The sequence below is a fragment of the Mustela lutreola genome, chromosome 1 (assembly GCF_030435805.1).
Source record: "Mustela lutreola isolate mMusLut2 chromosome 1, mMusLut2.pri, whole genome shotgun sequence".
NCBI lineage: Eukaryota > Metazoa > Chordata > Mammalia > Carnivora > Mustelidae > Mustela > Mustela lutreola.
In genome coordinates, this window is record NC_081290.1 from 189,771,934 (window position 1) to 189,799,556 (window position 27,623).

The following is a 27,623-nucleotide window of genomic DNA, read 5'->3' on the forward strand; positions in this document are numbered from 1 at the left end:
TGTCCTTGGGAGCAGTTCCAGTAGGTGTTTTTCATTTACTGATTGATTCTTTTTTTTTTTTTTTTTTTTAAGATTTTATTTATTTATTTGACAGAGAGAGATCACAAGTAGGCAGAGAGGCAGGCAGAGAGAGAGAGAGGAGGAAGCAGGCTGAGCAGAGAGTCCAATGCGGGACTCGATCCCAGGACCCTGAGACCATGACCTGAGCCGAAGGCAGCGGCCCAACCCACTGAGCCACCCAGGCGCCCTACTGATTGATTCTTGAGTGAGCTAAACCAAGTATAATATATGGATCGATATATATATATATATTTTTTAAAGATTTTGTTTATTTATTTATTTGACAGAGATCACAAGTAGGCAGAGAAGCAGGCAGAGAGAGAGAAGGAAGCAGGCTCCCCGCTGAGCAGAGAGCCCAATGCGGGGCTCGATCCCAGGACCCTGGGATCACGACCTGAGCCGAAGGCAGAGGCTTTAACCCACTGAGCCACCCAAGTGCCCCTGGATCAAGATATTTTAAATATTTTCAAGGTGTTTAATAGTTTTTCCCTTCCTGTTAAAAGGGAACATAAGTACTACCACCTCCTCTGCCACTTCTACGATCAAAGAAGTACCACTCACTTTCTGTACTCTGGATTCCATCCCTTGTCTTTTCAGGATTGTTCCTGCAATTATCTCACCTCTCTCATGCATCCATGGTGTTTCTCTCACATCTGGATTGGTCTTACCAACATATAAAACTGACTATCTTTTTAAAAAAAATTTTTAAATATTTTAATTAATTAATTTTAAGTAAACTCCATGCCCAGCATGGAGCTCGAACTTAACGACCCCGAGATCCAGAGTCCCATGCTCTACTGACAGAGCCCCAAAGTGCACCTAAGTATCTTAACCTCATGTCCTCCTCTGGCAGCTACCCAGTTCTCGGTTTCTTCTCACAACAAAACCTGAAAGTGCCGGGTGTCATTGCTGTCTCCACTCCCTCATCTCCCTCTCTCCCTCTCCCTCTATCTCTCTCGTGTCCTGTCTCCACTCCCTCACCTCTTTCTTGACTTCAGCCACCGCAGCTGGGCTTTCTCCCCTTGCTTCTACTGGAATAGCTCCTATCAGAGTCCTCAAAGAGCTCAGTCTTGCCAGATTGAATAGATGGTTCTTGGTCCTCATCCTGTTAAACCTCTGGGCAGCGTTGAATTGGCTGACCACTCCCTTTTTGAAATACTGTTTTCTTGGATTCTGTAACACTACGTTCCCCTGCTCTTTTCTTAAGTCATTGGTCATTAATTTTTAGTATTCTGTATGGCTGGCTTTCCTCCTCTGCTTCACTTTCCTGAATGTTGGGGTCGTCTAGGAGGCTGCCTTTGGCTACCTTCTCTATCTACACCCGCTTCCTAGGTGTTCTCACCCAGGCCTCGTCTGCATGCCCAGGGACTACTAAGTCTTTGTCTCTAACTCTAATTTCCATTTGGGCAATAATGGGCCAGGCAATATTAGTACCTTACATTGATTATTTTACCTAATTTTGATCCCTCTCTGAGGTAGCCACTATTCCCAGGCAAGAAAACAGGTATGTGTTGAAACAGTTGGATAGCTAATGGGTGTCTTAAACTTAAACCATAGCCAAAGAGTCTTGATTTTCTCCTTTCTCTGTGTTTGGGAATGACTCCGCCATTTACGCAATTGCTCAGGCCTAAAATTTAAGAGTTACCTTTGATTTCTCTCTTTTATTTATATCCCAAATAACCCACCAGCAAATTCTTTCTGCGTTACCACCAAAATACCTTAAATCCAACTTCTCCTCATTTCTACCACCCAAACCCCAGACTTTTCCATTACAGTCTTTTGGCTGGACTGCTCCATGGTCTCCTTGCTTGTGTTCTTATCTTGCTAGAGTTTGTTCTTCGCACAGCAGCCATGTGCTCCAAGTGCAAACAAGTCGAATCTTACTGTTCCTCTCTTTAAATCTGCCAGTGGCTCTCCCCTTACCCTCCATCCCCCCACTGCCAGAGTAAATCCACATTCCTTCCTGTGGCCATCAGAGCCATCCAGCCTCTGGCTGCTGGGCATGTCTGCTTCTCTGGCTCCATCTCTTGGCATTCTCACTCCTGCTAGAGAGCCAGGCTGGCCTGTTTGTCTGCTGTGCATCCCAGGCTTATGGCTGTCCCTGGGGCTTTGCACTTTCTATCAAGCAAGAATACTGCTCCACCTAGGTCTTTCTATGTCTGCCTTTTCCTCGTCATTTAGGGCTAAGCCAGGGTTCAGCAAGTTTTTTCTGTGAAGGGCCAGATGGCCTCCCTTCTGCTGTTGTCAGAGCACAGAAGTAGCCGTAGACAGTATAGACACAGATGAGCATGGAGTTTTCCAATAAAACTTTATTTATGTACACTGAAATTTGAGTTCCATATAGTTTTCATGTATACGAAATAGTATTCTTTGTTCATTTGTTTTTCAACCATTTTAAAACTGAACAAAAACAGGTGGTAGACCACATTGAGCCAGTGACCCATAGTTTGCCAGTCCTTGGTGAACCATCACTTTAAAGAAGCCTTTCCTGACCATAGGAAATAACCCCCACAGCTAACTCCCATTGATCCTATTGCCTTGGTTTCTTTATTTGTTATATGTTTATTTTCTGTCTCCACTAAAGTGCAGCCTCATGGGTCAGGAGTTTTGTCAGTGTATCTTTAGAGTCTAAACAGTGCCTAGCAGTTCTCAGTAAATACTTGCTGAGTGAACGAATGCCAGTCCCATTCAAACTGTGGCTGTAGACCTCTATCTGGTCTCCCTCTATTCAGTCTCTTTCCTACTTTAATTCCGTGTGTGTGTGTGTGTGTGTGTGTGTGTACACCTTTTCCAGTGTAAACTCTAGAGTTGTGCCTTTTTCTACACTTGAGAACCAGTGGTAGCTCCCTGCTGATTATTTTATTAGCTTTGACTGTACCATCCTAGAATTAACAAGGTTCTGATACTTCATTTGTCTCTTATCTTGACCCTGTTGTGGCTAGCCTTTTCCAACCAGATCAGTTTTTACTAATCCTTGCATCTGATTTTTCTTTCTCCCCATTGTGGTGCCCTTCCATTTATTTCCTTTTTAAAAAAGATTGATTTATTTGAGAGCAAGTGCTTGTGCGAGTGGGGGGAGGGGCAGAGGGAGGGAGTATTCAAGCAGACCCCACCTCCGCCCCCTCCCTAGCACAGAGCTTGTATAAACAAACTTTTGCCTGTACTTTCAGAGAAATTCCTCAGCTTGCTCCTGCCTGTGAACTTTTTTGCAACTAAATCCTTGCTTAACCCCTTTCCTAAAAGAAGAGAATTTCCCTCCATTGTGCTTTGTATTCATTCCCTCGCAGTGCTGATGCCTCCTCCCAGTGCTTTTTCCATTTATGACCGCTTTGCTTTTGAGGATTTTTGGTCTCTTTCCTGCTGCTGTGTTCCCCTTTGGCATATAAACATATTCTACTCAAGAAATAATCCTCCCAAGCTGGTCTTTCCCTACCTTATGCCCTATCTTTTGTTTCCCACATAACTGAGTTTTTTCAAAAGACTAGACCATACTCATTTCCATTTTGTTACTTTTTAAAATGATTTTATTTATTTATTTATTTATTTTAGAGAGAGAGAGAGTGTGTGAGTGGGTGGGGGCAGGAGAGGGGAAGTGGGCAGAGGGAAAGGGAAAGAATCTCAAGCAGACCCCCCCCTAGAATCAGCACAGCCTGATTCTAGGCTTGATCTCAGGACTCTGAGATCAGGACCCTGAGATTACGCCCTGAGCCTCAACCAGGCGTCAGAGGTTCAACTGACAAACCACCCAGGTGCCCCCCATTTTGTCACTTTCTAGTCATGTCTCTACCTACTGCAGTTTGGCTCTTCCTGCTTCTAACACTGCATTAAAGTTGGCTGTGCTAAGGTTAGGGGTGACCTCCCAGTTTTGCTTTCTGGTCCTTACCCAACTTGACCGTCCCTTGTTATATATTCTTCTCTTGACTACTGTGTGCCTACCACGCATGACCTTTCTCTTGACCATTCCATCTCCATCTCCATCCTTGGCTTTCACCTTTATGTTGTTGGGTGGAGGTATAGGCATCTGCCATGGACCCTCCTTTTCTCTCATATTCTCTCCTTGGGTGATTGCATTTATATGTACAGTTTTAGTATTCGTGTGTGTGTGTGTGTGTATTTTTTCATGGAACCAGATGTGTTCTCTCCAGATCATTATCCTATCTTAAAATTTGGACAGACATTTCAAATTCAAATATCTGAAGTGAACTCCTTTCCCACTTCTATAAACCTTTCTTCTTTCTTGTATTCCCAGTCTTGGGAAATATCACCACAAACCCAACCAACCTAGGCCAATCAACCTGCGAGTTTTTATTGATTCTTTCCATTCCCTTAACCCTGCATATCAGAATGTTGTCCATTTGCCTCCTGCCTGTGGAATCTGCCCTTTTCTCTTAATCCCCAGTGCTACTGCTGTCATTTTACAACTGCCTTCCTGCCTGCGGTTGTAAAGGTGATCTCTACTCACCCACTGCTGTCATAGAGATCTTTCGAAAATACGAATCCAATCATGCTTCTCTGCCCGCCTGAAAACATTGCTGACGAGCCGTAGAGCCTTCAAAATGAGGCCCACGCATCCCTGAAGATCAGCTTCCAATTCATGAAGGCATTTAACACCTTTCATGACCTGCCTCTGTCTTTTTTATCCCGCTTTCACATCCTGCACCTCTTTCCCACATTAGCTAGGGCCTTAGCCATTCTACGCTGTTTGTTGTTTCACTCCAGGCCATGTGCTTTTGTCCCTCTGTGCCTTTGTTTGACTCCTCTCTGTGTACTGCATCTCTCCCTGACCCTGATTTCTCATCCTTCAAAAGTTAGATTAAGTTTTTGTCTTTTCTCTGATGGCTTTCCTGACCCTTTTTCCTTGGTTGGGTTTGTGTTTCTGCTATGCTGCTGCCATATTCATTCCATTAGCACATGTATTCCTCCAGCACAGCAGGCAGCACACTGGTATTCATTAATTTAATCATTTATTTTTAAAGAAAGATTATTTATTTATTTGAGAGAAAGAGGAAGAAGCCGATTCCCCAAGGAGCAGGGAGCCCAATTAGGGGCTTGATCCCAGGACCCTGAGATCATGACCTGAGCTGAAGGCAAACGCTTAACTGACTGAACCACCCAGGATCCCTCATCATCTCTTCATAACAGCCTAGCAGGTCCTTGAAGGCAGAAGCTGTCTTTTATGTTTAGATGAGCTGTCCTCATCCCTTAACCCAGAAATGGGCTCATGTATTTGAATGAATGAATGAATGAATCAGTGAGTGAATTGGTTTAGTCTGTCCTGCTAGCCTGAGTACATTCTCCCAGAGCATTCTTTTTTTTTTTTTTTTTTTTTTTTTTTTAAGATTTGTATTTATTTATTCGGCAGAGATCACAAGTAGGCAGGGGTGGGGGAGCAGGCTCCCCGCTGTGCAGAGAGCCTGATGTGGGGCTCGATCCCAGGACTCTGGGATCATGACCCGAGCAGAAGGCAGAGGCTTAAACTGAGCCACCCAGGTGCCTCTCCCACAGCATTCTTAAAAAGAAAAATCATTTTGTCTAATTCTTTTGCATCCACCAGGATTTTCTGCTACAGTGCTATTACCACAGTAGCTACTTAACGTTTTATAAACAATTGTGTTTCTTTTATTTTCATTTTACAAACATTTATTGAGTACCAAGTTTGTGCCAGATACTGGGAATACAAAAATAAGTACAATGTCCCTATCCTCAAAGAGTGAACACTCTAGAGAAGGAGTGTTTTAATGTGTTAAAAAAATCCCTTGTGCTAATTAAGTGCTAGTAATTATGTGTACATGTCTTTAAAATGCAACATCAAGACCTTGGTGTTTTAGAGCTTGAAGCAGGAAACACAAAGGGAAATATGCCAGCAGAAGTGATAGCTACCTGGCCTAAGCTCCCCAGGGAGTCGTGTTACTCCTTTGTAACTAGAACCGAGGTATGCAGTATGCGTCTGCCATGTTTCTTCATCTTCTTTGGTTCTTCATGATCTTAGTTCTCCCACGGCCTCCTTATATGATGAAGCCATATATGATGATACCAAAACTTAGAAGCTTCAAATTTCAAAGAATTTCAAACAATTAGAGAGTATTGGGGTGATTTTGATACTATCTGTGATTGTTGATGTTAATCTCCAGTTGATTCACCTGTAAACCTTTGCAATTGAAGAAATTTGATTATTCACACTCTTAAGACTAAACATTTTGGAGACCGAATATGCAAAGATACGGTTGCTAAGGGGCATGTCTGAGAAATCTAACGCTTAATTCAGTGCTCCAAAGTGCGGAGGAGTCTCTTGCTAGAAAAGAAAGAATGTGAGCAGACTTTTATCTTGGGCCTTTTGCACCTGAGGATGGAAGTGGCTGAAATTGTTTATTTAATAGAAAAGTTTTCAAATTAGTTTTGGAACCTCCACCTTAGCCCGGGAGGTGAAGAACGCCAGGTGAGTGATTATTGGTCTGACTGGTAAACTGGGAAGAATTTAAGGGAGGAACTAAAAGTCTATGTATTTTAGTTGGGGGTAGGGAAGAAAAGGCGTTGAGGTCGATCAGTTGAAAGTTTATCAGATCACTGGTGTTACTAGGAACTGTGTCACATCTAATCAGTGCAGATGGTTTAGGTCTTGATTACCTAAACTCTGATTGTAACGCTGGAGTGGTGCCTAGTTGCAGTACTGAGGGATGGAGATACACATTGCCGTCCTTTGGAAGGATTTTGAAATTTGTTGAATGTTTTTCTCTATGAACCGAATGCTTATATAAGAGGAAGAATGAACTGTTCTGAGATGTAAGCCAATTTTTTATTCCAGAATACGAGTTACATAGTATTTCATCCTTCACTGGCATTACTTTTTGAAAGGAAGAATGAAATTGTGTACCTGCCTGTCTGCCTTCAGGTACTTCTTAGGAGCTGGAATCATGTCTTATCTTTGCATCTGGAGCAGATAGCATATAAATGGCAAGCATATAAGTGGTTTTTGAATGAATGAACAAATAAAAGAAATAGTGCTTTCTTTGAAAAGTTGGCTTGTAGTCCATAATTCCTTGAAACACGGAATTTCATGTATTTTTCTCAAATATTTTCTTTATATTTTATATGTAAACATTATTATCTAATACTTATTTTGGGTTCACATAGGTTTTCTTGTGCAAAAAGAAATATTCCTGTTGCCCCATCATTTACAATGGAACCAGACACTAAACAGTTAAATTCTTCCATTAAAATAAAAATCCTCAAATATTAAGGATATTTATTATAAGTAAAGTAGAATTTAGTAGAGGTATACCTGGTAAAGGTATGGCAGAAGTTCTCAAATAATTGGTTACCCTAGAGTTAGGGGTATGGGTCATAACGACAGACATTCTACACATTTATTATTTTTACAGTTAGATTTGATTTAGGAAGTGACATAGATGGGTTCATTGCATTTTTGATCACTGGAAGCTAAATATGACATAACAGTATTTTATAGTACTCAACTTGGCAAGGATATTTTTCTATGTTTGGAGGAAAGAAAATGTTAAAATCTTGGCAACCTGGACTCCAAGGACATCACTGTTGAGAAGACACTGGTTTGATGGCTCTTCCCTGTACTCTGTCTTGGAATGCGGTGCTCATCAGGGAAAGCCATACTGAAAGCAAAAGTATGTGTGATGAATGGCTGTTTGGGCCCAGTTCCCAGGAATCCTTGATCATGTGTAGCATGGTGTCTCCTGTCCTTTCTCTCTTCAGGGCTGTCCAGGCTGATGGTACTGTAGTGTCAAATGTGGATTTAATTTGTTGGCTCTTTTTGGTAGACATGTTGCCTTAGCCTTTTGATTTTGAGGCAAGTCTAAATCCTTGGGAGGTCAGCACTGTTACCTTGTTCGTGACATCTTCCAGGAACCCCACGTGTGAAAGGGGGTGATGGGAGCGAGATGAGAGGGAGGCAGGAAGGACTTGCACTGAACAAGCACCCTCTTGCAGTAGCTCTTTCCCAGCACTTTCTAGACTAGGCTTCTCTTGGATTTCACTCTCTCCTTCCTTCCTTTCCTTTCCTCCTTTCTTTTTTTTTTTTTTTTTTTTCTCTCAGCTCTTACTTGGAATTGGGAGTTCAGAGTCAGAAGGCTAGAACTCTTTACCATAACAATGCAGGCTTTTGTTTTGGCTTAACTGTCTGGATTACTTAAACAATGGGTAGTTACTTTTAAAACAAGTTTGAAGAAGTCAACCTGTATTTCAAGAGAAAAAGTTCTTGGGGGAAGTAGAGTCTTTTTTAACTGCTCACTCTTTACTTATTGCAACTTTGAGATCATAAGGAAAGAGTTAACGCTTTCTGTCATGTTGGAAAGTACTTGTGAAATTTAAACATTGGCAGTTAGTTCAATTACCGCTTGACAGCTCAGTAGTTCTCTGTTTTGGATTGCATGGCAATTAGGATTGTATAGTTATATTTTGTGAAAGCTTGAAATGGAGAAAAGTGACTCACCAAAGTGGCTGATGGTGAGCATAGCAGTGTGGATCTCTTCCATTTCTTTCTTTCTTTCTTTCTTTTTTTAAAATATTTTATTTATTTATTTATTTGACAGACAGAGATCACAAGTAGGCGGAGAGGCAGGCAGAGAGAGGAGGAAGCAGGCTCCCCGCTGAGCAGAGAGCCCGATGAGGGGCTCGATCCTAGGACTCTGAGATCATGACCTGAGTTGAAGGTAGAGGCTTAACCCACTAAGCCACCCAGGAGCCCCTTCTTCCATTTCTTTTAAGGATTAATAATCATTCTTTACCTCATCTGTTGGATACTTCACTTGTCAGTTATTATGTGTAGAGTTGCTAGAACTCTCTCCCTGCAGCATTGGGAGCATAAAATTCATGCATGTAGTAGTGTAGTTCGTCCCTCGGTAAAGTGTTGGGAAGCCTCCAGATGTCTTTGTGAAGTGTCTAGATTAGCATGTCGTTCCATGAGGATAATGGAGAAAAAGGATGAATTAAATCAAACTTCAAGGATCTGAAAATGGGCATCATGTTAACTTTCACAGGACCTGAAAGAATAGCAGATTTTGTACTGGAGATGAATTATTTGATTCCTTCAAATATTTATAGTTTTAAATTGTAACTATTTTGGTAGGAAGTCTTTGTAACTAACTGTATGATCTTGGGCAAGTCATTTGGCCCCTCCAGAGTCAGTTTCTAAAACCACATCAAAATAAACTACAGGATGGGTGTTGCCTTATACTTTTCTGAGTAATTTTACATAATTACATAATTTACATAAATTATTTCATTTACTTCTTACAACACTTCAGTAAACAAAGACATTGAGACATAAAAATAATAAGTAACTTGTCTAATATATAGCCTGCGAGTGCTGGAACTCAGTCCTCAGTGAGTCCTGGGTGCTTCTTAGTCCTGTCATGTGTTGACATGCGAGCGGTGAACTCTGCCCCTCTAAAATTCTAAGGTTATTGTCATTTTTTTTTTCCTATAAGTTGAGGCAACTTACCACGGGGCTATTTTCTTGGCCTGCCTTTTTTCTCAAAGTATATTGTAAGATTACTATTTGAAATGTCCTTTTTTCCTACCCAAAAGTATATTTAAAAAATTAACACTATGGGAGCACCTGGAGCATGCAACTCTTTATCTGGGGTTCATGAGTTCAAGTCCCATGTTGGGCATAGAGCTTACTTAAAAGAAAAAAATTAACAGTATGGAATTCCCATTATTGTGACAGGTTTTTGAATTAATTGGGTCTTGTAAGTTTGGGCTTCTCTTTTTGTAATGTTGCAGTTTGCAATTGTAAACCCTGAAATCATTCCAGAAGTATATTTGGGGTTAAGCCCCACATGATGAGGTTGTCCTAACTTGTTTTAAGATGAAGAGGTAGGTTTATTCTTATTCATAAATAGTATTCATAATAAGAATTTAAATTTAATTTAATAGTGAGAGAAGAGATTGTAAAAAGTATCCTAGTCTTGTATTCTTTAAATTTAGGTTTTACACATTCTTGGAATTATAGTGCTTTTCAGACAAGTCTCTTTGAGGAGGATAATTTCAGGTTTTTCTTAAATAGTTAAATGCTTTGGTAATGTTTAGAACCTCAGAACAAAAACCTTAGATTCTAAGAACTGTCTCTCAGTTGCATAGTTTGCAAGGTCTTAGACTCAAACATTTTGCTCCTCAAAGCATTAAAATTTAAGGGCTGAATCTGCTAATTTGTCTAAAAGGTTGCATGTATTTTTTTATATATTCCTGATTAATAAGTGGTTGAACAGATTAGCACCTGACTATAGCTTGACACTAACTGGGGAAACCACTTTTCAGAAAATCCACACATGTTGTCCATATGCATGTGGTTGTTGCTCTTGAGAGGAAAACTTGGGGGTTTTAATTGTTGGAATGTACTTTGGGGCTTGGCTTATCAGTGCAAATTGGAGGTTCAGGGAAATCTGTCTTTCAGTCCTTATTTTATTCTTGTTGTATGTGGATTTTGTTTCAGGAATCTGAAATTCTGTCTCTCTCATCTCTTTCTGGAAAGAGCTTAGTTTCTGAATCAGTGAATTTCTGTTAGTTTGTTTAAATAGAGAACTTGTCAAAATAAGTTAAATCCTTAAGAATTTTTTGAAAGGGCAAGTTAAAAGCTAGAGGTAAGGGGAAGTTTTTGCCTTTTGGCTTTTCCAAGTATAACAGAGAATAAGATGCTTCCCTAAGGTCTCTTGAATGCATTATTTCATCCTGTGTGCGGTCATTCATGATCCCTTTCACAAATGCTGCTGCCCACCATTAAGTCTCTTATCACAGGGCATTTTAAAATGATGCCATAAAATGCATGTTGAGAATCTTTGGATCTCAAATGTATAGAAATCACATCTAAATGTCAATTCCTGAGTTAAGGAACTGACAATTATGGCAATTTCAGTCTCTATTAATATTTAGTAGACAAGAGATTACGATATAGTTTATGTTATTCCTTATGTGTGTGTAAACTTATCTACTTGTTGAAAAGATTTGTTTGTTTTATTGGGGCTGTATATTTCTTTCATTGTACTGATTTGCTTACTTGAATTAAAGCCGTTCTTTAATTGTTTTGGGCTGTATCTATAGTTTGAAATTTAGGACTGTCCCCTGTGTATTATGCACCAAAGATGACATTTCAGTGCATTGTTCAATTACTACACAGCTCCTATTTGTCTGTAATGAAGCTGTATGACTGGATCATTTATTTCAATGTTATTTGTTTTATATTATCCATATAAATGATAGCATTTAATATATAGAGTCTAATTTTCCAAATTCATTTGTGTCTCCTCTGGGCATTTCTTTGGGATATGTTCACACTTGTGTTTTTGTTTCTGATTTTAAAATAATTTTCCTTTGTTGTAGGATGAGCAGTTCTTAGGTTTTGGCTCAGATGAAGAAGTCCGAGTACGAAGTCCCACAAGGTCTCCTTCAGGTATGGCCAGTCAAGTGCATGGTGCCTTTTGTTTGTTAAGAGACATGGCTTCCCCTTGCTTTCTTTGCATATAAAGGATGATCTTAAATTCTTGGGGGGTGGGGTTGCCTCCTTCTTTTTCTCTGGCACTAAGTAGGAGATGGCTTATGAACTGGACCTCTTTAAAGGGGTCTTTGTCAGGCCACTAATGCTTTATTCTTTATAATGCTTCTCTGTGGGAGCTAGCTGGGACATGGTGGGTGTGTGGTCAAATTTTCATGGAATGACTAAAAGACTTGGTAGTTGGAATGGAAGGTAACCCGCTCAGAGCATCCTCAGATTCATAGATTTCGAGTGATAACAGTAGTATATACAACTTTGGAAATAATCTGACTGTTGCTTTTTACAGATGAAATTTGGTCTGCTGTTGTCAAAGAACTAAAAACAAAACATTGGCACTGTACGGAACTATTTTATCTCATCCTTGAAAGGCTGTATTAAAATAAAGAAAATAAAAATGATATGGGGGTATTTCCATTTTTAAGCAATATTTGTCATTGTTCTTGCCAAGAAAATATCTCGAATGTCTTGAAATTCTAGACTTGGAGAAGTTTCCTGAGAGAGCCCTCAGTGGAATAACATGCCATGGCTTCCAGAATTCTAGTCTGTTTAGGAGAGGGATCTTCTGAGGAAAAAGACATTCCCCATCAGTGCTGCCTTTCTAACTTCTCCTGTGGTTTGCTTTGCTTTGATTTGGATGGGCAGTCTAGTTAAATATGATGTCATTAATGGTTCTGTTCTTTGATAGTGACTTAGTTCTTGATGTCAGTTAGCATATGGTGTTCTCTTAAGAGTCATCATGTTTATATAGTAATCTAATTCAGACACTAAGTTGACAGTATCTTTTTTCCCATGTGGCGGGAATGTTGCCATCCTACTTGGGAGGAGTTAGCCAGTAGTACCCCAGTGTCTGTGCCACTTAAACAGTAGCTACATTCTCTTGAAGATGTGATGAATCTGAAAACTTCATATTGGAACATGATTTTAGAGATCATCTGGTCTGACCCTTCATTTCTAGATGACAGAATAAGGCAGGGAAAATACGTGATGTGGTTACTCATAACAGACTTGTGAGTTCCCTGAATATGTTGTAGATTAACAGAACTGGACTCTTTTCCGTTCTGGTTTTTCTCCTTGTCCACCAAGAAATTCTTTTAAAAATTGGATAAAAGAGGTTTTCCTAAAGTCCTATGAGTGGCTAGGTTCAAGTATAGCTTGATGATCAGGACTCTTATGATATACTTCTGGGTAGGGGTGATTCACAACTCTTCCTCGAATGGTTATTAATCTACCTTGAATGTTGTCTTGTTGTCTCTTTTTTATGTTGTTTTTTAAACTATCTGGGTATGCTTCACTAATGAGGAAATGAAACTTAGTTTTCCTGCTGTCTATTACTTAGTTGTAATTAGCATATATTGAGAGTGGATTTATGAAACCTTAATGAATTAAAGGAAGTTTCAAGTTATTGGTGAGAAAAACACATTTAGGAAGCTAAGGAGTAAGACCTTTGTTGATTTCTGTTCTGTTAGGAAAGTTAGTTCCATTGTCTAAAATGTTCATCATACTGGCATAAATCTCTTTTGATTCCTGTTAGGGGAAGTTTTAGTCTCAGAAGAACGTTGAGTCATATCAGAGGTTGGAAAGTCGTGAGCTAAGAGAAGATGTGATAGACCAGGGAGCTCTTAATCCATTTAGAAAATCCAGGTTTATAGGAAGAATTTTAGAGAACAGCCTTGTTTTTTTCAAGTCTCTTGATAAAGTAGCAAATTGAGCTGTTTTATAAATTGGCAAAGTCCTTTTATTTAGAATAGCAGAAGTCTGGTTTAATAAACTGTTGATTCACTCTTGACATCAATTAGGGTTAAATCTTTTTTTGTAACCTGGGACTAACTAGTTCAAGAACTTGTAAGTGGAGGAGTAGATTAATTACATGTCCCTTCACTGAAGAGTTCACATGCCACTGAGTTTAGTGATCTTATTCTGATGTCTTGCGAATGGACATTTTTCTATTCAGTAAATCTTCCTTGGTTTACTTTGACAAAACAGACTGAAACTGTAGGAAGCTGAGCTGCCCAGGTGCTTTCCTGACAAAAGTTGGTATGTTCCCAATTGAAGAGCTCCTTGTTCAAATTTATGAAAGCCAAAATTGCACTGAACAGATGGGACGACTAACTATGAACATGTTCTCAAATATTAATCTTGGTGGCTAGGACATGGAAAAAGGGGCATAGGTTTTTTTGGTAAACCTATTTTTTTTTTTTTTAATTAAAAAAACTCCCTCGCTCACCTGAAATGGTAGAAAAATCAGTTTTGCATATTAATCACTTGGTTGAAAATCTGTTACTATTATCTTAGTTCTGTTCCAAAAGTTAGATGTTCTAGGTGGAATGTTACTTAGTTTCTTTGAGGCAAGTTTTTGGTGAAAAGAAACTAAGCCCAATTAAAATATTTTATTGACTCCCTAGACCCAGGTAGAGGTCAGTACAAAATGGCTTGTGCTAGAATATATTCAGCTTAGTCACGACGTGAACTACAAAGCTAAATGTATGCTCTTCATTGTTTAATTTTTATACACAGTTAAAACTAGCCCTCGAAAGCCTCGTGGGAGACCTAGAAGTGGCTCTGACCGAAATTCAGCTATCCTCTCAGATCCGTCTGTGTTTTCCCCTCTAAGTAAATCAGAGACCAAATCCGGAGATAAGATCAAGAAGAAAGATTCTAAAAGCATAGAAAAGAAGAGAGGAAGACCCCCCACCTTCCCTGGAGTAAAAATCAAAATAACACATGGAAAGGACATTTCAGAGCTACCAAAGGGAAGCAAAGAAGATAGCTTGAAAAAGATTAAGCGGACACCTTCTGCTACATTTCAGCAAGCCACAAAGATTAAAAAATTACGAGCAGGTAAACTCTCTCCTCTCAAGTCTAAGTTTAAGACAGGGAAGCTTCAAATAGGAAGGAAGGGGGTACAGATTGTCCGACGGCGAGGAAGGCCTCCATCGACAGAAAGGATAAAGACCCCTTCAGGCCTCCTCATTAACTCTGAACTGGAAAAGCCTCAGAAGGTCCGGAAGGACAAGGAAGGAACACCTCCACTCACAAAAGAAGATAAGACAGTAGTCAGACAAAGCCCTCGAAGGATTAAGCCGGTTAGGATTATTCCTTCTTCTAAAAGGACAGATGCCACAATTGCTAAGCAGCTCTTGCAGAGGGCCAAAAAGGGGGCTCAAAAGAAAATTGAGAAAGAAGCAGCTCAGCTGCAGGGAAGAAAGGTGAAGACACAGGTCAAAAACATCCGACAGTTCATTATGCCTGTCGTCAGTGCCATCTCCTCACGGATCATTAAAACCCCCCGGCGGTTTATAGAGGATGAGGATTATGACCCTCCAATTAAAATTGCCCGACTAGAGTCGACACCGAACAGTAGATTCAGTGCCACGTCCTGTGGATCTTCTGAAAAATCCAGTGCAGCTTCTCAACACTCCTCTCAGATGTCTTCAGACTCCTCCCGGTCTAGCAGCCCCAGCGTTGATACCTCCACAGATTCTCAGGCCTCTGAGGAGATCCAGGTACTTCCTGAAGAGCGGAGCGAGACCCCCGAAGTTCATACTCCACTGCCTATTGCCCAGTCCCCAGAGAACGATAGTACTGAAAGGAGAAGCAGGAGGTATTCCGTGTCCGAGAGAAGTTTTGGATCTAGAACGACTAAGAAGCTGTCGACGCTGCAAAGTGCCCCCCAGCAGCAGCCCTCGTCCTCTCCACCCCCACCTCTGCTTACGCCCCCCCCACCGCTGCAGCCAGCCTCCAGCATCGCTGACCACACACCGTGGCTCATGCCTCCAACGATCCCCTTAGCATCACCATTTTTGCCTGCTTCCGCTGCTCCCATGCAAGGGAAGCGCAAGTCTATTTTGCGAGAACCGACGTTTAGGTGGACTTCTTTAAAGCATTCTAGGTCAGAGCCACAGTACTTTTCCTCAGCAAAGTATGCCAAAGAAGGTCTTATTCGCAAACCAATATTTGATAATTTCCGACCCCCTCCACTAACTCCTGAGGATGTCGGCTTCGCGTCCGGTTTTTCTCCATCCGGTCCTGCTGCTTCAGCCCGATTGTTCTCACCACTCCACTCTGGAACAAGGTTCGATATGCACAAAAGGAGCCCTCTTCTGAGAGCTCCAAGATTTACTCCAAGTGAGGCTCATTCTAGAATCTTTGAGTCTGTCACCTTGCCTAGTAATCGAACTTCTGCTGGAACATCTTCTTCAGGAGTATCCAACAGAAAAAGGAAAAGAAAAGTCTTTAGCCCTATTCGGTCTGAACCAAGATCTCCTTCCCACTCCATGAGGACACGAAGTGGAAGGCTTAGTACTGCCGAGCTGTCACCGCTCACCCCGCCGTCTTCTGTCTCTTCCTCGTTAAGCATATCTGTTAGTCCTCTTGCCACTAGTGCCTTAAACCCGACTTTTACTTTTCCTTCTCATTCCCTGACTCAGTCTGGGGAATCTGCAGAGAAAAGCCAGAGACCAAGGAAGCAGGCTAGTGCTCCGGCAGAGCCATTTTCATCCGGCAGCCCCACTCCTCTCTTCCCTTGGTTTACCCCAGGCTCTCAGACTGAGAGAGGGAGAAATAAAGACAAGGCCCCCGAGGAGCTGTCCAAAGATCGAGATGCTGACAAGAGCGTGGAGAAGGACAAGAGTAGAGAGAGAGACCGGGAGAGAGAAAAAGAGAATAAGCGGGAATCAAGGAAAGAGAAAAGGAAAAAGGGATCAGAAATTCAGAGTAGTTCTGCTTTGTATCCTGTGGGTAGGGTTTCCAAAGACAAGGTTGTCGGTGAAGATGTTGCCGCTTCATCTTCTGCCAAAAAAGCAACAGGGCGGAAGAAGTCTTCATCACTTGATTCTGGGACTGATATTGCTTCTGTGACTCTTGGGGATACAACAGCTGTCAAAACCAAAATACTTATAAAGAAAGGGAGAGGAAATCTGGAAAAAAACAACTTGGACCTCGGCCCAACTGCCCCATCCCTGGAGAAGGAGAAAACCCTCTGCCTTTCCACTCCTTCATCTAGCACTGTTAAACATTCCACTTCCTCCATAGGCTCCATGTTGGCTCAGGCAGACAAGCTTCCTATGACGGACAAGAGGGTTGCCAGCCTCCTAAAAAAGGCCAAAGCCCAGCTCTGCAAGATTGAGAAGAGTAAGAGTCTTAAACAAACCGACCAGCCCAAAGCACAGGTACTCTTTTCCATCTTGCCTGTTAGAACTCAGCAGTTTATCGAGACCCTTCTGTGAGTGAGTTTTAGCCGAAGTGTTTCAGTGATACCTTACTTCCAGGAATCAGGAGAAGGGCAGAGGACGTGGTGGCATTTACAGCGGTCCTTCAAGGAATGGTAGGATTTTGACAGGGGAGAACGAACATTCTTTTTTTTTTTCCTTTTTCTTTTTCTTTCTTTCTTTCTTTTTTTTAAGAGAGAGTATGCACCTGCATGTGAAGGCAAGCAGGTGGGGGTAGATGACCCTGGAAAGAGACAGATTCTTTTTTTTTTTTTTTTTTTTTTTAAAGATTTTATTTATTTATTTGACAGAGAGAGATCACAAGTAGGCAGAGAGGCAGGCAGAGAGAGAGAGGAGGAAACAGGCTCCCCGCTGAGCAGAGAGCCCGACGCGGGACTCGATCCCAGGACCCTGAGATCATGACCTGAGCCGAAGGCAGTGGCTTAACCCACTGAGCACCCAGGCGCCCCAACAAAAATTTTTTTAAACATTTTTTTATTTATTTGACAGAGAGAGATCACAAGTAGGCAGAGAGGCAGGCAGAGAGAGAGGAGGAAGCAGGCTCCCTGCCGAGCAGAGAGTCCGATGCGGGCTCGATCCCAGGACCCTGAGATCATGACCTGAGCCGAAGGCAGTGGCTTAACCCACTGAGCCACCCAGGCGCCCAAAGAGACAGATTCTTAAGGTCCATGACCAGCGCAGAACCCAACTCGGGGCTTGATCTCACGACCCTGAGATCATGACCTGAGCTGAAATCAAGAGTAGGATGCTTAACCGACTGAGCCACCCAGGTGCCATAGGGAAAACATTCTAAACAGAGGGCACAGTGTGGGTGGAGGAAAAAGTATGAGACACATTTGAGAGGAATGGCTGATGGTTGGACTGGGCTGCACAGGAAGGTGGTCACTTACGGCTGAAAGATAGTCTGTACCTTATGGGTTTGGTATAGTGGAATCTGTGACCTGATGTTGAAGATGCATTTTTGTAGTCAATTGGTTTACTGTCGTTTACTATAGAAAATGGGGTGGAGGGTGTGCCTGGGTGGCTCAGATGTTAAGTGTCTGCCTTCGGCTCGGGTCGTGATCCCGGGATTCTGGGTTGGAGCCCTGGATCAGGCTCCCTGTTCAGCGAGAAACCTTCTTCTCCCTTTCCCACTCCCCCTGTTTGTGTTCCCTCTCTCGCTGTGTCTATCTCCCTGTGTCAAGTAAATGAATGAAGTCTTTAAAAAAACAAAACCAAACAAAACAAAAATCGGGGTTGTGGAGGGGCTTCCTCTGAGTAGCAAGTGATTAGAGCAGTAGGTAATAAGCATTTTTACATTGGCAGAACACAGATGAGAAGCACTTAGCCTTAAGTTGAAGGCAGAAAAGCTGTAGGATTCAGTTCGTTAAGATGATGACAAATTTTATAAAGAACAGGTTTATTTATTTATTTATTTTTATTTATTTAATTTTTTTAACAAGGTAGCTGGACACTGGCCTCTTCTGAGAAAACCTGCTGATCTTTAGGTTCTTTTTATTTTATTATTATTATTATTATTATTTTTAAAGATTTTATTTATTTGATGGAGAGAGAGAAATCACAAGTAGGCAGAGAGACAGGCAGAGAGAGACGGGAGGAAGCAGGCTCCCTGTGGAGCAGATCCCAGGACCCTGGGATCACGACCTGAGCCAAAGTCAGAGGCTTTAACCCACTGAGCCACCCAGGCGCCCCTAGGTTCTTTTTAAAAATTGCCGTAGTAGATAACGTATTTATGTCTGCATACCAGGTTAGGTTAGGATGACAACACATTTAGGTTTTTCATGTTGTTCAGCCTAGGGCCATATTTACATTTAGTAATTTTGCCATTTGAGAGTTCTGGCAGGAGTATGATGGGATTTATTTCTGATACCATTTTGGATGTTTTTTGGTTAGCCTCCTAGTGATAGGAGCACCGGCTCTTTAAAATGCGAGACGTTTGTTTGCCGAGCTGTAGCCTTTCACGCGTACAGTTATAAGTCGTCTCCCCTACTTCTCTGTTGATCGGGGAAATAGAAGAAATAGTCTGTGATTAGATAAGCCCTGTTCACTCCAGGCCATACTTTTGCATAATGCAGCTTGAGTTTTGAGGGGAGTTTTAAAGCAGTGGTATAATGGCAAATAAAAAACTTAGTTGATTTCTGGTTTTTGTTTCTTTTTTTAATTAAGAGCCCTGCCCCCCTTTTTGGCTGCCAATTTTAGAATACAGAGCTAATCGATTTCTGTAGCTTGTCATGGCCTATCATCTGGGAATAGCTAGAACTGTATGTTGCTTCTAGATTGTAATAACCTACCAGCTACACCTTGGCTTCATTTATTTACATTCTCAACAAGTGTGCTTGCTCTTGTTCGTTTTGACTTGCCTCTTATTCAGGGTCAAGAAAGTGATTCATCAGAGACCTCTGTGCGAGGACCCCGCATTAAACATGTCTGCAGAAGAGCTGCCGTTGCCCTTGGCCGAAAACGAGCTGTGTTTCCTGATGACATGCCCACCCTGAGTGCCTTACCATGGGAAGAACGAGAGAAGATTTTGTCTTCCATGGGGAATGATGGTAGGTCAGGGGTGTCAGCCTTGGAGTCTGAGCAGATTTGATTAGTTTGCTGGTCATTCTGGGGATACCTAGTAGGCTCTTCATAGCACTTTGTGTTAGTCTGGGTCCTCCAAAAAGCAAATGGCAAGGGTGTATTAAGTATGCAAGGGTTACACTAGAGAAAGTGCCCAAGAGAGAAAATGGGAGGGAGCTAGGGAAGGCTGGGGTAACAGTCAGGCTGCTGTGCAAGTGTGATCCCAAGGAAAGAGAGAGGGAGGGAGGGTTGGGCAGAATCTTCCCAGACTGTTTTCCCAGAGAGTTTGGCAAGGCTGTCAGGGAGTCCTTGAGCAAAAGCTGACGGTTGTCTCCCAGGAACGGGCCTGCCTTAGTATCCCTGCCGTGCTCAGTCCCTACCCGGGAGCAGCCCTGTGGTAAGTGTGGCCTCAGCGTACCGCTGGATTTCAGAGCACAGCCGTTGGCCCTTGGTCAGTGAGCTCCGTGCCCCGTGCTTGAAGGTCTGGGAGGCACATTCTCATGGTTGCATTTTGACGCTGGATGGCTTAAATGCTAGGTGACTGCTCATATGAAATGGAGAGGTTCAGAGAATCTTAAGAAGCATTCAGTTCACATTCTTGGTTTTAGGTTAGACTGTGTTTTGTTCTCAGTGTTCAGATTTCTGCTTCCATCAAGCTGCAAGTTATAGGCGTTTTTAAAAAAATTTTAAAGAATTATTTAAAACAGGCTCTGATTTCTGCCTAATATTTTTATTATGATGTATTTCATTTTTGGAGTCCCAGTTAAAATGAGGCTTGGATGTATATCATGATATGAATGGATTTTGAGGAATTCCGCCTCTGTTCCCAAGAAAGAATTTAGACACTCCCTTAGAACTAATGACACGTTTCTTTAACAGACAAGTCATCAATTGCTGGCTCAGAAGATGCTGAACCTCTTGCTCCGCCCATCAAACCAATTAAACCCGTTACCAGAAACAAGGCGCCTCAGGAACCTCCAGTAAAGAAAGGGCGACGATCCAGGCGGTGTGGGCAGTGTCCCGGCTGCCAGGTGCCTGAGGACTGTGGTGTTTGTACTAACTGCTTAGACAAACCCAAGTTTGGTGGCCGAAATATAAAGAAGCAGTGCTGCAAGTGAGTGGGTGTCTTCCTCTGAGGTGTGGACCTCTCAGCCATGGTGGTTGTGTGTTCATGCCTGGACTGTTGCAGGGATGCAGCCGAAGGCTGAGTGTGGTTGTGTCGTGTCTCCTTGACGTGCAAGGCTAGTTGCAGAGTTGGATTTTGTGATGTGGCCAGGTTTGGGCTGTCCTTAAATAAGAAATACTTGGGCAGCACTGTTTAGTAGAAAGTCCTGCAGTGGTGGAAGTAGTCTCTGTCTGTATAGTCCGCGTGGTAGCCATTAGCCGGACGTGGCTGTAGAACACTGGAGGTGTGGTTAGTGTGACCAAGAAACTGCTGTTTAATTGCATTGCATTTCAATTAATTTAAATTTAAATGGCCACATGTGCCTAGTGGCTACCATATCAGTGCAGCTCTGGAGGGCTTCCATGTAAACACTGACGAATTTATATATTAGTATTTTATACGTTATATCAGTTATATAGAAGTCACATGTATATGAAATATTTACATATAACTGAGCTGTAATTTATATTTAATGTATATATTATAATATCTATTTGTATTCTAATTTTTCAGGTCAATTGAAATTAATCTTTATGGTATTGAGGAAAAAAAGTGATATCTTAGTCTAAGGCCCTTGGCTTTTTAACTCCCAGAGTATTTTCATGTACATGGAATTTTTTATCTGAAAGTTTTGATTACTCGATCTCTTCTCCCTTTTTTAAGTCAGTTTGTGGATTCACTCCCTGCTCTTTGGGTCAAGAAAGTTGCACAAACAAATTTTAGTGACAGAGCATCTCATAAAGTGCCTGCCACAAGGAGGACATATTAGCAATAGGTATTTGCTGAATGAATGGTAATATGAAAGTGATTTATAGAAAATATGGTTGGGAGAAGTTAGTTCAGGGGAGACAGTTTCTAGGAGACAGAAGGAGTTCTGGGCTCTGCTTTAGTCTGAGCTAAAGTCCCACTAGTGGAAACAAATCACAGATCAGCAGAAAGGTACATGATTGCAGGATAAACCTGCACTGTAATTTGGGAGTTGAAATGTATTCAGCTCAGTTTCAGACTTCAGAGTAAGTCTTAGTTTCTTAGTTAAATTGAGAAGTGAAATGTGTATCAAAGCCCCCTGAGATAGATCTGTTGCATCATAGTGTCAAAAGACTTGTTGGTTAATTTTCATCCATTTTTATTCAGATTACTGTATGAATATTAATCTCATAAGGGAGCAGAACCAGTTTGACTTTAAGAAACACCAGCTGATGATTTTGTGTGTGTGGTGCTAAGTTAGTACTGGGTTATAAGAAATTTGAGTCCCATTTCAAAAATAATTTGGTATTTATTCCTTTTAGACCCTAAAGATAGGTAAAATTGCTGATCGAAGCATTCAGAGGCTCAGATTGAATCTGAGTACTTTTTTCAGCTCTCAAAATAAACCCTAACGAAGGTTCACTGATTTTTGCAAGCACATTAACACTTATTTCAATGGTTTTCCTTCTAAATGTTGTTTACTTTTTATGGTGTCCCTTGTCATCCTAGGATGAGAAAATGTCAGAATCTACAATGGATGCCTTCCAAAGCCTACCTTCAGAAGCAAGCAAAAGGTAGCGTTGTCTGAAGATCTTCCCCAAATGCTTCCTGCTCTAATGCCAGAGTCATGTACATCTGGTGTAAATAGAATGCCAGTTTCTCGTTCGTTCGTTTGACTGCTCTTCCCAGCAAGTTGGTGGTGGTCGAAGCTGGGTGGCAGTTACGTGAGGGTTCATTTTACTAGTCCCTTTACTTTGAAATGTTCCATAATCAAAAAAATTTTTAAATTCCTGGAACAATTCCAGTCCATTCCGGTTCTGAGAGTGACACAAATACCTCGGTCTCACCTGATCAGTTCTCTCCTTCCAGTGTTGACTCAGCTGTAGGGCACTATGAACATGATTGTACTACATCCCTCTGCTTCTGTCTTAAAAAGAGTTTTTTTCACTTACTACAGATAAATCATCTTGGTTTTTTCCCCCCAGCTGTGAAAAAGAAAGAGAAAAAGTCTAAAACCAGCGAAAAGAAAGAGAGCAAGGAGAGCAGCGTTGGGAAGAGCGTGGTGGACTCTGGGCAGAAGCCTGCCCCGTCAGCAAGAGAGGACCCCACCCCCAAGAAAAGCAATAGCGAACCTCCGCCTCGAAAGCCCGTCGAGGAGAAGAGCGAGGAAGGGAATGTCCCTGCCCCAGTTCCTGAATCCAAACAAGTTACCACGCCAGCTTCCAGGAAGTCCAGCAAGCAGGCCTCCCAGCCAGTGCCAGTCACCCCTCCACAGCCATCCAGCACAGCACCACCGAGAAAAGAAGTTCCCAAGACCACTCCTAGTGAGCCCAAGAAAAAGCAGCCTCCACCACCAGAATCAGGTGAGTGAGGAAAGCAAGAAGAAATTGCTGAGCCAGAAATACCAGCAAAGAACACCAGTGTCTTTCTTAAACAGCATTTGGAAACCCAAAATGTATATTTTTGAGCCTTTAGTTAAGGAAAATTAGCTCTCTTTTAAGCTATTTATATAATAATAAAGAAATAGAAGCAAAAAAGCAGTTAAGTTGGAGGTATTATCTTAATTTCCTCTGTAAAGCCTAGAGTTTAAGTCAGTTTTTGTGTTTTCTAATGCCCCTTTCTTCACAGGCCAGTAAGTCCTGAGGTGGTCATTGCTGTTTAGCACGAACTCTGAGTTTAGTAGCATCTGACTGCAATTTATTTTGAATTCTTTAGGTCCAGAGCAAAGCAAGCAGAAAAAAGTGGCTCCTCGCCCAAGTATTCCTGTAAAACAAAAACCAAAAGAAAAGGTGAGGAGAGATTTGTTTCTCAGCCATTGCTCAGGGATGTGTTCCATTCTGCAGGGACATAGTATTATCCTTGACATTTATGTGACTAAGTGAGTGAACCCGCGGATCTGCTTCTCTGTAGATGGTAGTGGACTTCCTTAAAGTGAAAGAACTTCCGGTTAGGCTTTAGCTCATTTTGTTTTTTGTCTTTCCCCTTCTTTGTGGCTTTCCGTGCTTAGGCTAACACCACAGGGCGCTTACTGTGATTGTTCTTTGCCCTGAGCATGCTTTAGTGATACTGGTCTACAGCAGTCACCCTTCCCTATGTCCACTATGTTTATTATGAGGAGAGAGAGGTCTTGAAGAATCTTCTGGCTAGGGGTGCCTGGGTGTCTCAGCCCGTTGATTGTCTGACTCTTGATTTCTGTTCCGGTCATGATCTCAGGGTATCGGGATCAAACAGCATAGAGTTTCCCTCCACATTTCCCTCTGCCCCTCTCCCTATGAGAACATGTGCTTTTTTCTCTCTTTCTCAAATAAACAAATTAAAAAAAAAAAAAAAAAAGTTAAAAAAGAAAGATTCTTCTGGCTCATTCTACCGTCTCTCTATGCCCCCGTAATGGTGTGGTGAGCATCCTTGCTAGTGCACCAGCAATGCGAAAGAGATGCAGATACCAGGGTCTTAAGAAGCCTTGCTCCAAGGTCATTGTCTGGCTTCTAACTGATAAAGCATGGTTACCCTGACGAGTTGAAATCACTGATGGTCACAGAGCTGCGAACACTGCTATGACCATCCGTTTTAGCAAGAGTGGAATGATCAGCCCCAGGTTCGATGTACAGCCCAAAGATCTAGAAAAATGAGCGAGAAAATGGCAGAATAAACTGCTCCCATGCTGTCTCTTTGGTTTTATTGTGCCAACAACCTCAGCTGGCATCATGGACCACGAAAAAGCAAGACAAGAACCCATAAGAGGGAGAAAGTCCCGGAATTCTTCTAGGGCTATAATGCATACATAAAATGCCTCCATGGAAAAAGGAATCTGAAGGTTAACTCTCTGTGTCTGTGGAATACTTGTGTTGGAAGCGTGGTTTCCAGAGCTCTTAATTAGATTGGTTGTTTGCATTATTACCTGTTGCAAAAGTGTGGGCAAGTGGGATGTGGTTTTGTTCTTTATCCATCTTCTGTCTCTATAGGAAAAGCCACCTCCAGTCAGTAAGCAGGAGAACACAGGCACTTTGAACATCCTCAGCACTCTCTCCAATGGCAATAGTTCGAAGCAAAAGATCCCAGCCGATGGAGTCCACAGGATCAGAGTGGACTTTAAGGTAAAAGTGTTTTGTGACCATGTAGCATGTGGAGCGTGATGGGCTTCAAATCAGAAAAATGGTGTTATCCAGGGTATTGATGAAAGAGGGGGATTTCAGCACCCCGTCAGGGGTGAGAGCTCCCCGTTGGCAGGTGGGTTCAGGTGTGAGAGAGCTCTGGTCCGTGTTGTGAGGTCACCATTTACGAGCAGACAAATGAACGCTGGCACCAGCCTGAGCGAAAAAGTGCATTTGGATGAGAACAGCGTCTGAGGAAATAATTCTTTCATGTGAGAATTCTCCGACCATGATGATTGCTTGAATCAGCAAAGCTCTAAGGAAAAGTCACTCCTGGGGTATCTTTGCATTCTCGTTAACATGAATTAAACCAATAGGTGAGCATTTTAACAGTTTGTGTCTGAAACGAGCAGTTTTTAAAGCAGCAGTTAACTCTTGAACCCACTGAAATGAAGTCTTCTTGCCACTCTGGTGTTACTCGGAATTGATGTTTGCTGGCCTTGTTCTCGATCCAAAGCTGTGTCTCCAGAACACTTGCATAAACGATCTGTCTCTCTCTCCACAGGAGGATTGTGAAGCAGAAAATGTGTGGGAGATGGGAGGCTTAGGAATCTTGACCTCTGTCCCTATAACACCCAGAGTGGTTTGCTTTCTCTGTGCCAGCAGTGGGCACGTAGAGGTAAGAGGAGCTGCTTCTCAGTACCCCAGACAGTTGAATGGTAGATGATTTTGCTGTGATGAAAGAAATCATTTCTTCTGTCTTGTTGGTATGTAGCAGGTACTATCCTCTCTTTATTTTTGATCTTTTTTTTTTTTTTTTTTTTTTTTTTAAGTAATCTTTGGGGTGCCTGTGTGGCTCAGTGCTCGGGCATCTGCTCTAGACTCAGGTCATGATCCCCAGGTCCTGGGATCAAACTCCATATCAGGCTCCCTGCTCAGTGGGGAACCTGCCTGTCCATCTCCAGCTCCCCCTGCTTGTATTCCCCTCTCTCGCTATGTCTCCCTTTGTCATCAATAAATAACATCTTTAAAAAAAAATTTTTTTTTAACTAATCGTTATGCCCAGTGTGGGGCTTGAACTTAGAACCCAGAGAGCAAGAGTCGCACTCTCCGCCGACTGAGCCAGCCGGGCACCCCTACTGGCCTCACTTTAATCCAGCTAATGAAATGCTTCAGAAGTTTTTTTATAGATTTCATGAAGGAATCTGCTTCTTAGTAGAGGAGCAGAATTACTGAGTGTAAATGTTTTAATGGTCTCATCTCTTAAATGCACTCTTTTTATTAGAGTTCTGATAGTTCTGCTAAATGTCCAAACATGGCAGAAATTATACAGTGCACTTCTGGAAAAAGAAATAGCTATCTTACATTAACTGTCAAAATCCCCTTGTCTATAAAGAGCTCTTAAGCAATTAATAAGAAAAAGGAACAACGCCCAGTAAAAATAAATAGGCTGTGGACAGGAATATGTAATTCACAAAATGAGAAATAAAAACATGGTGAGCAGGGGTCATTAAGCCTTCTGATGACCAAAAATTGGACATTAAAGCATGATTAAAAAGATCATGTGAGAAGAGGTGCCGGCTGGCTCATATGGTGGAGGTTGTGAGTTTGAGCCCCACATTGGCCATAGAGATTGCTTAAAAAAGTAAAATCTTTAGAGACATTGGGTTGGCACAGTTGATTAAGAGTCTGACTCTTGGTTTCAACTCAGGTCATGATCTCAGGGTTGTGAGATCGAGCTCCCATCAGCCCGAGTCTGCTGGAGATTCTCTCTTTCCCTCTCCTGTCCCACCCCCCCCTCAGTAAATAAATTAATAAAATCTTTTTAAAAAAATAATGTGGGGGGAAAAGGATCATGTGGAAATAGGGACTTCCTATTGGTGGAATCTAAGTTAGTTGCAGTCTTTCTTTCTGAGGAAACTGTTCAGAAATACATATTTATCCTTAAAATGAACATACTGTCTAACCCAGCAGTGGCACTCAAGGCATTTATCCTAAGGATATAATTAGAGAAATCAACAGATAGGTATATGCATGCGTAGGTATGTGTGATTATATGTGTGTGTACAATACATACATATATATATGTGATAAACCCTTCTATATGTATATATGGTACACACAAGGGTTTTTATTTCAGTACTGTTCATGATGATAATAAATAGGAGACAACCTAAAGTTTGTCAGTAAGGGGTGGGAGTCTTTAATCATAGGATATGCATATAAGAGTAAAGATAATAATAATAATAATATAGATGGATAGTGACATGTCCATGATACATCACTGAGTTAAAAGAGCAGGTTACAAAGTAGTATATGTAAAGCGTGATCCCATTTTGGATTTTGGACATTTTTTTAAAAGTGTATATGCAGAAAGAATGGAAGGATTTACACCAAAATCTTGAAAATGTGATTGGATTAGGAGTTCCTTGTTTTCTCTTTCTTTTTCTTTTTCTTTTTTTTTTTTTTTTAAGATTTTATTTATTTATTTGACAGACAGAAATCACAAGTAGACAGAGAGGCAGGCAGAGAGAGAGGAGGAAGCAGGCTCCCCGCTGAGCAGAGAGCCGGATGTGGGACTCGATCCCAGGACGCTGGGATCATGACCTGAGCCGAAGGCAGCGGCTTAACCCACTGAGCCACCCAGGCGCCCCTCTCTTTATTTTTCTTTATCCTTTCGAGTCTTTTGCAGTGAGTATTTGCAACCTCTGCAATGAAGAAGTAAAAGCACGATTTTAAATCAGAAGCAGTAGCTTGTCACTCATACAGTCCTCACTTCCGGAATACCTCCCTAGCTTGTTACTTTATCACATGTGTTTTAAGGTCATGAAGAAATCCCAAGATGAGATTATCATGTACGTATTGAGCAATCAGGCAGACTCACTAGCTAAGAGATTCAGTCCTGCCCACTTGCTATGTTAAATTGTATGCTAGTAAAATATAACATATAGTATATTTATTATATTTTATATATATAGTATAATATAATACCATTATAAATTATGGTATTCAATCATTAAGCAAATATT

The 27,623-nt window shown here is 41.6% G+C and overlaps 1 protein-coding gene across 8 annotated transcripts in view; it reads left to right on the forward strand.

The window, feature by feature from the left end:
* KMT2A (lysine methyltransferase 2A) overlaps window positions 1-27,623 on the forward strand; it is a 73,909-nt gene that overhangs the window by 15,665 nt on the left and 30,621 nt on the right. For 6 of the 8 annotated variants that reach the window (XM_059182285.1, XM_059182257.1, XM_059182249.1 and 3 more), the window contains 9 exons: window positions 11,410-11,479; window positions 14,096-16,749; window positions 19,181-19,358; window positions 20,251-20,485; window positions 22,013-22,077; window positions 22,489-22,866; window positions 23,219-23,292; window positions 24,466-24,597; window positions 25,160-25,273. In XM_059182285.1, coding sequence (XP_059038268.1) covers window positions 11,410-11,479; window positions 14,096-16,749; window positions 19,181-19,358; window positions 20,251-20,485; window positions 22,013-22,077; window positions 22,489-22,866; window positions 23,219-23,292; window positions 24,466-24,597; window positions 25,160-25,273 — 3,900 coding nt within the window. The remainder of the gene's footprint in view (window positions 1-11,409; window positions 11,480-14,095; window positions 16,750-19,180; window positions 19,359-20,250; window positions 20,486-22,012; window positions 22,078-22,488; window positions 22,867-23,218; window positions 23,293-24,465; window positions 24,598-25,159; window positions 25,274-27,623) is intronic. The other 2 variants (XM_059182296.1, XM_059182304.1) reach the window with 1 other exon arrangement.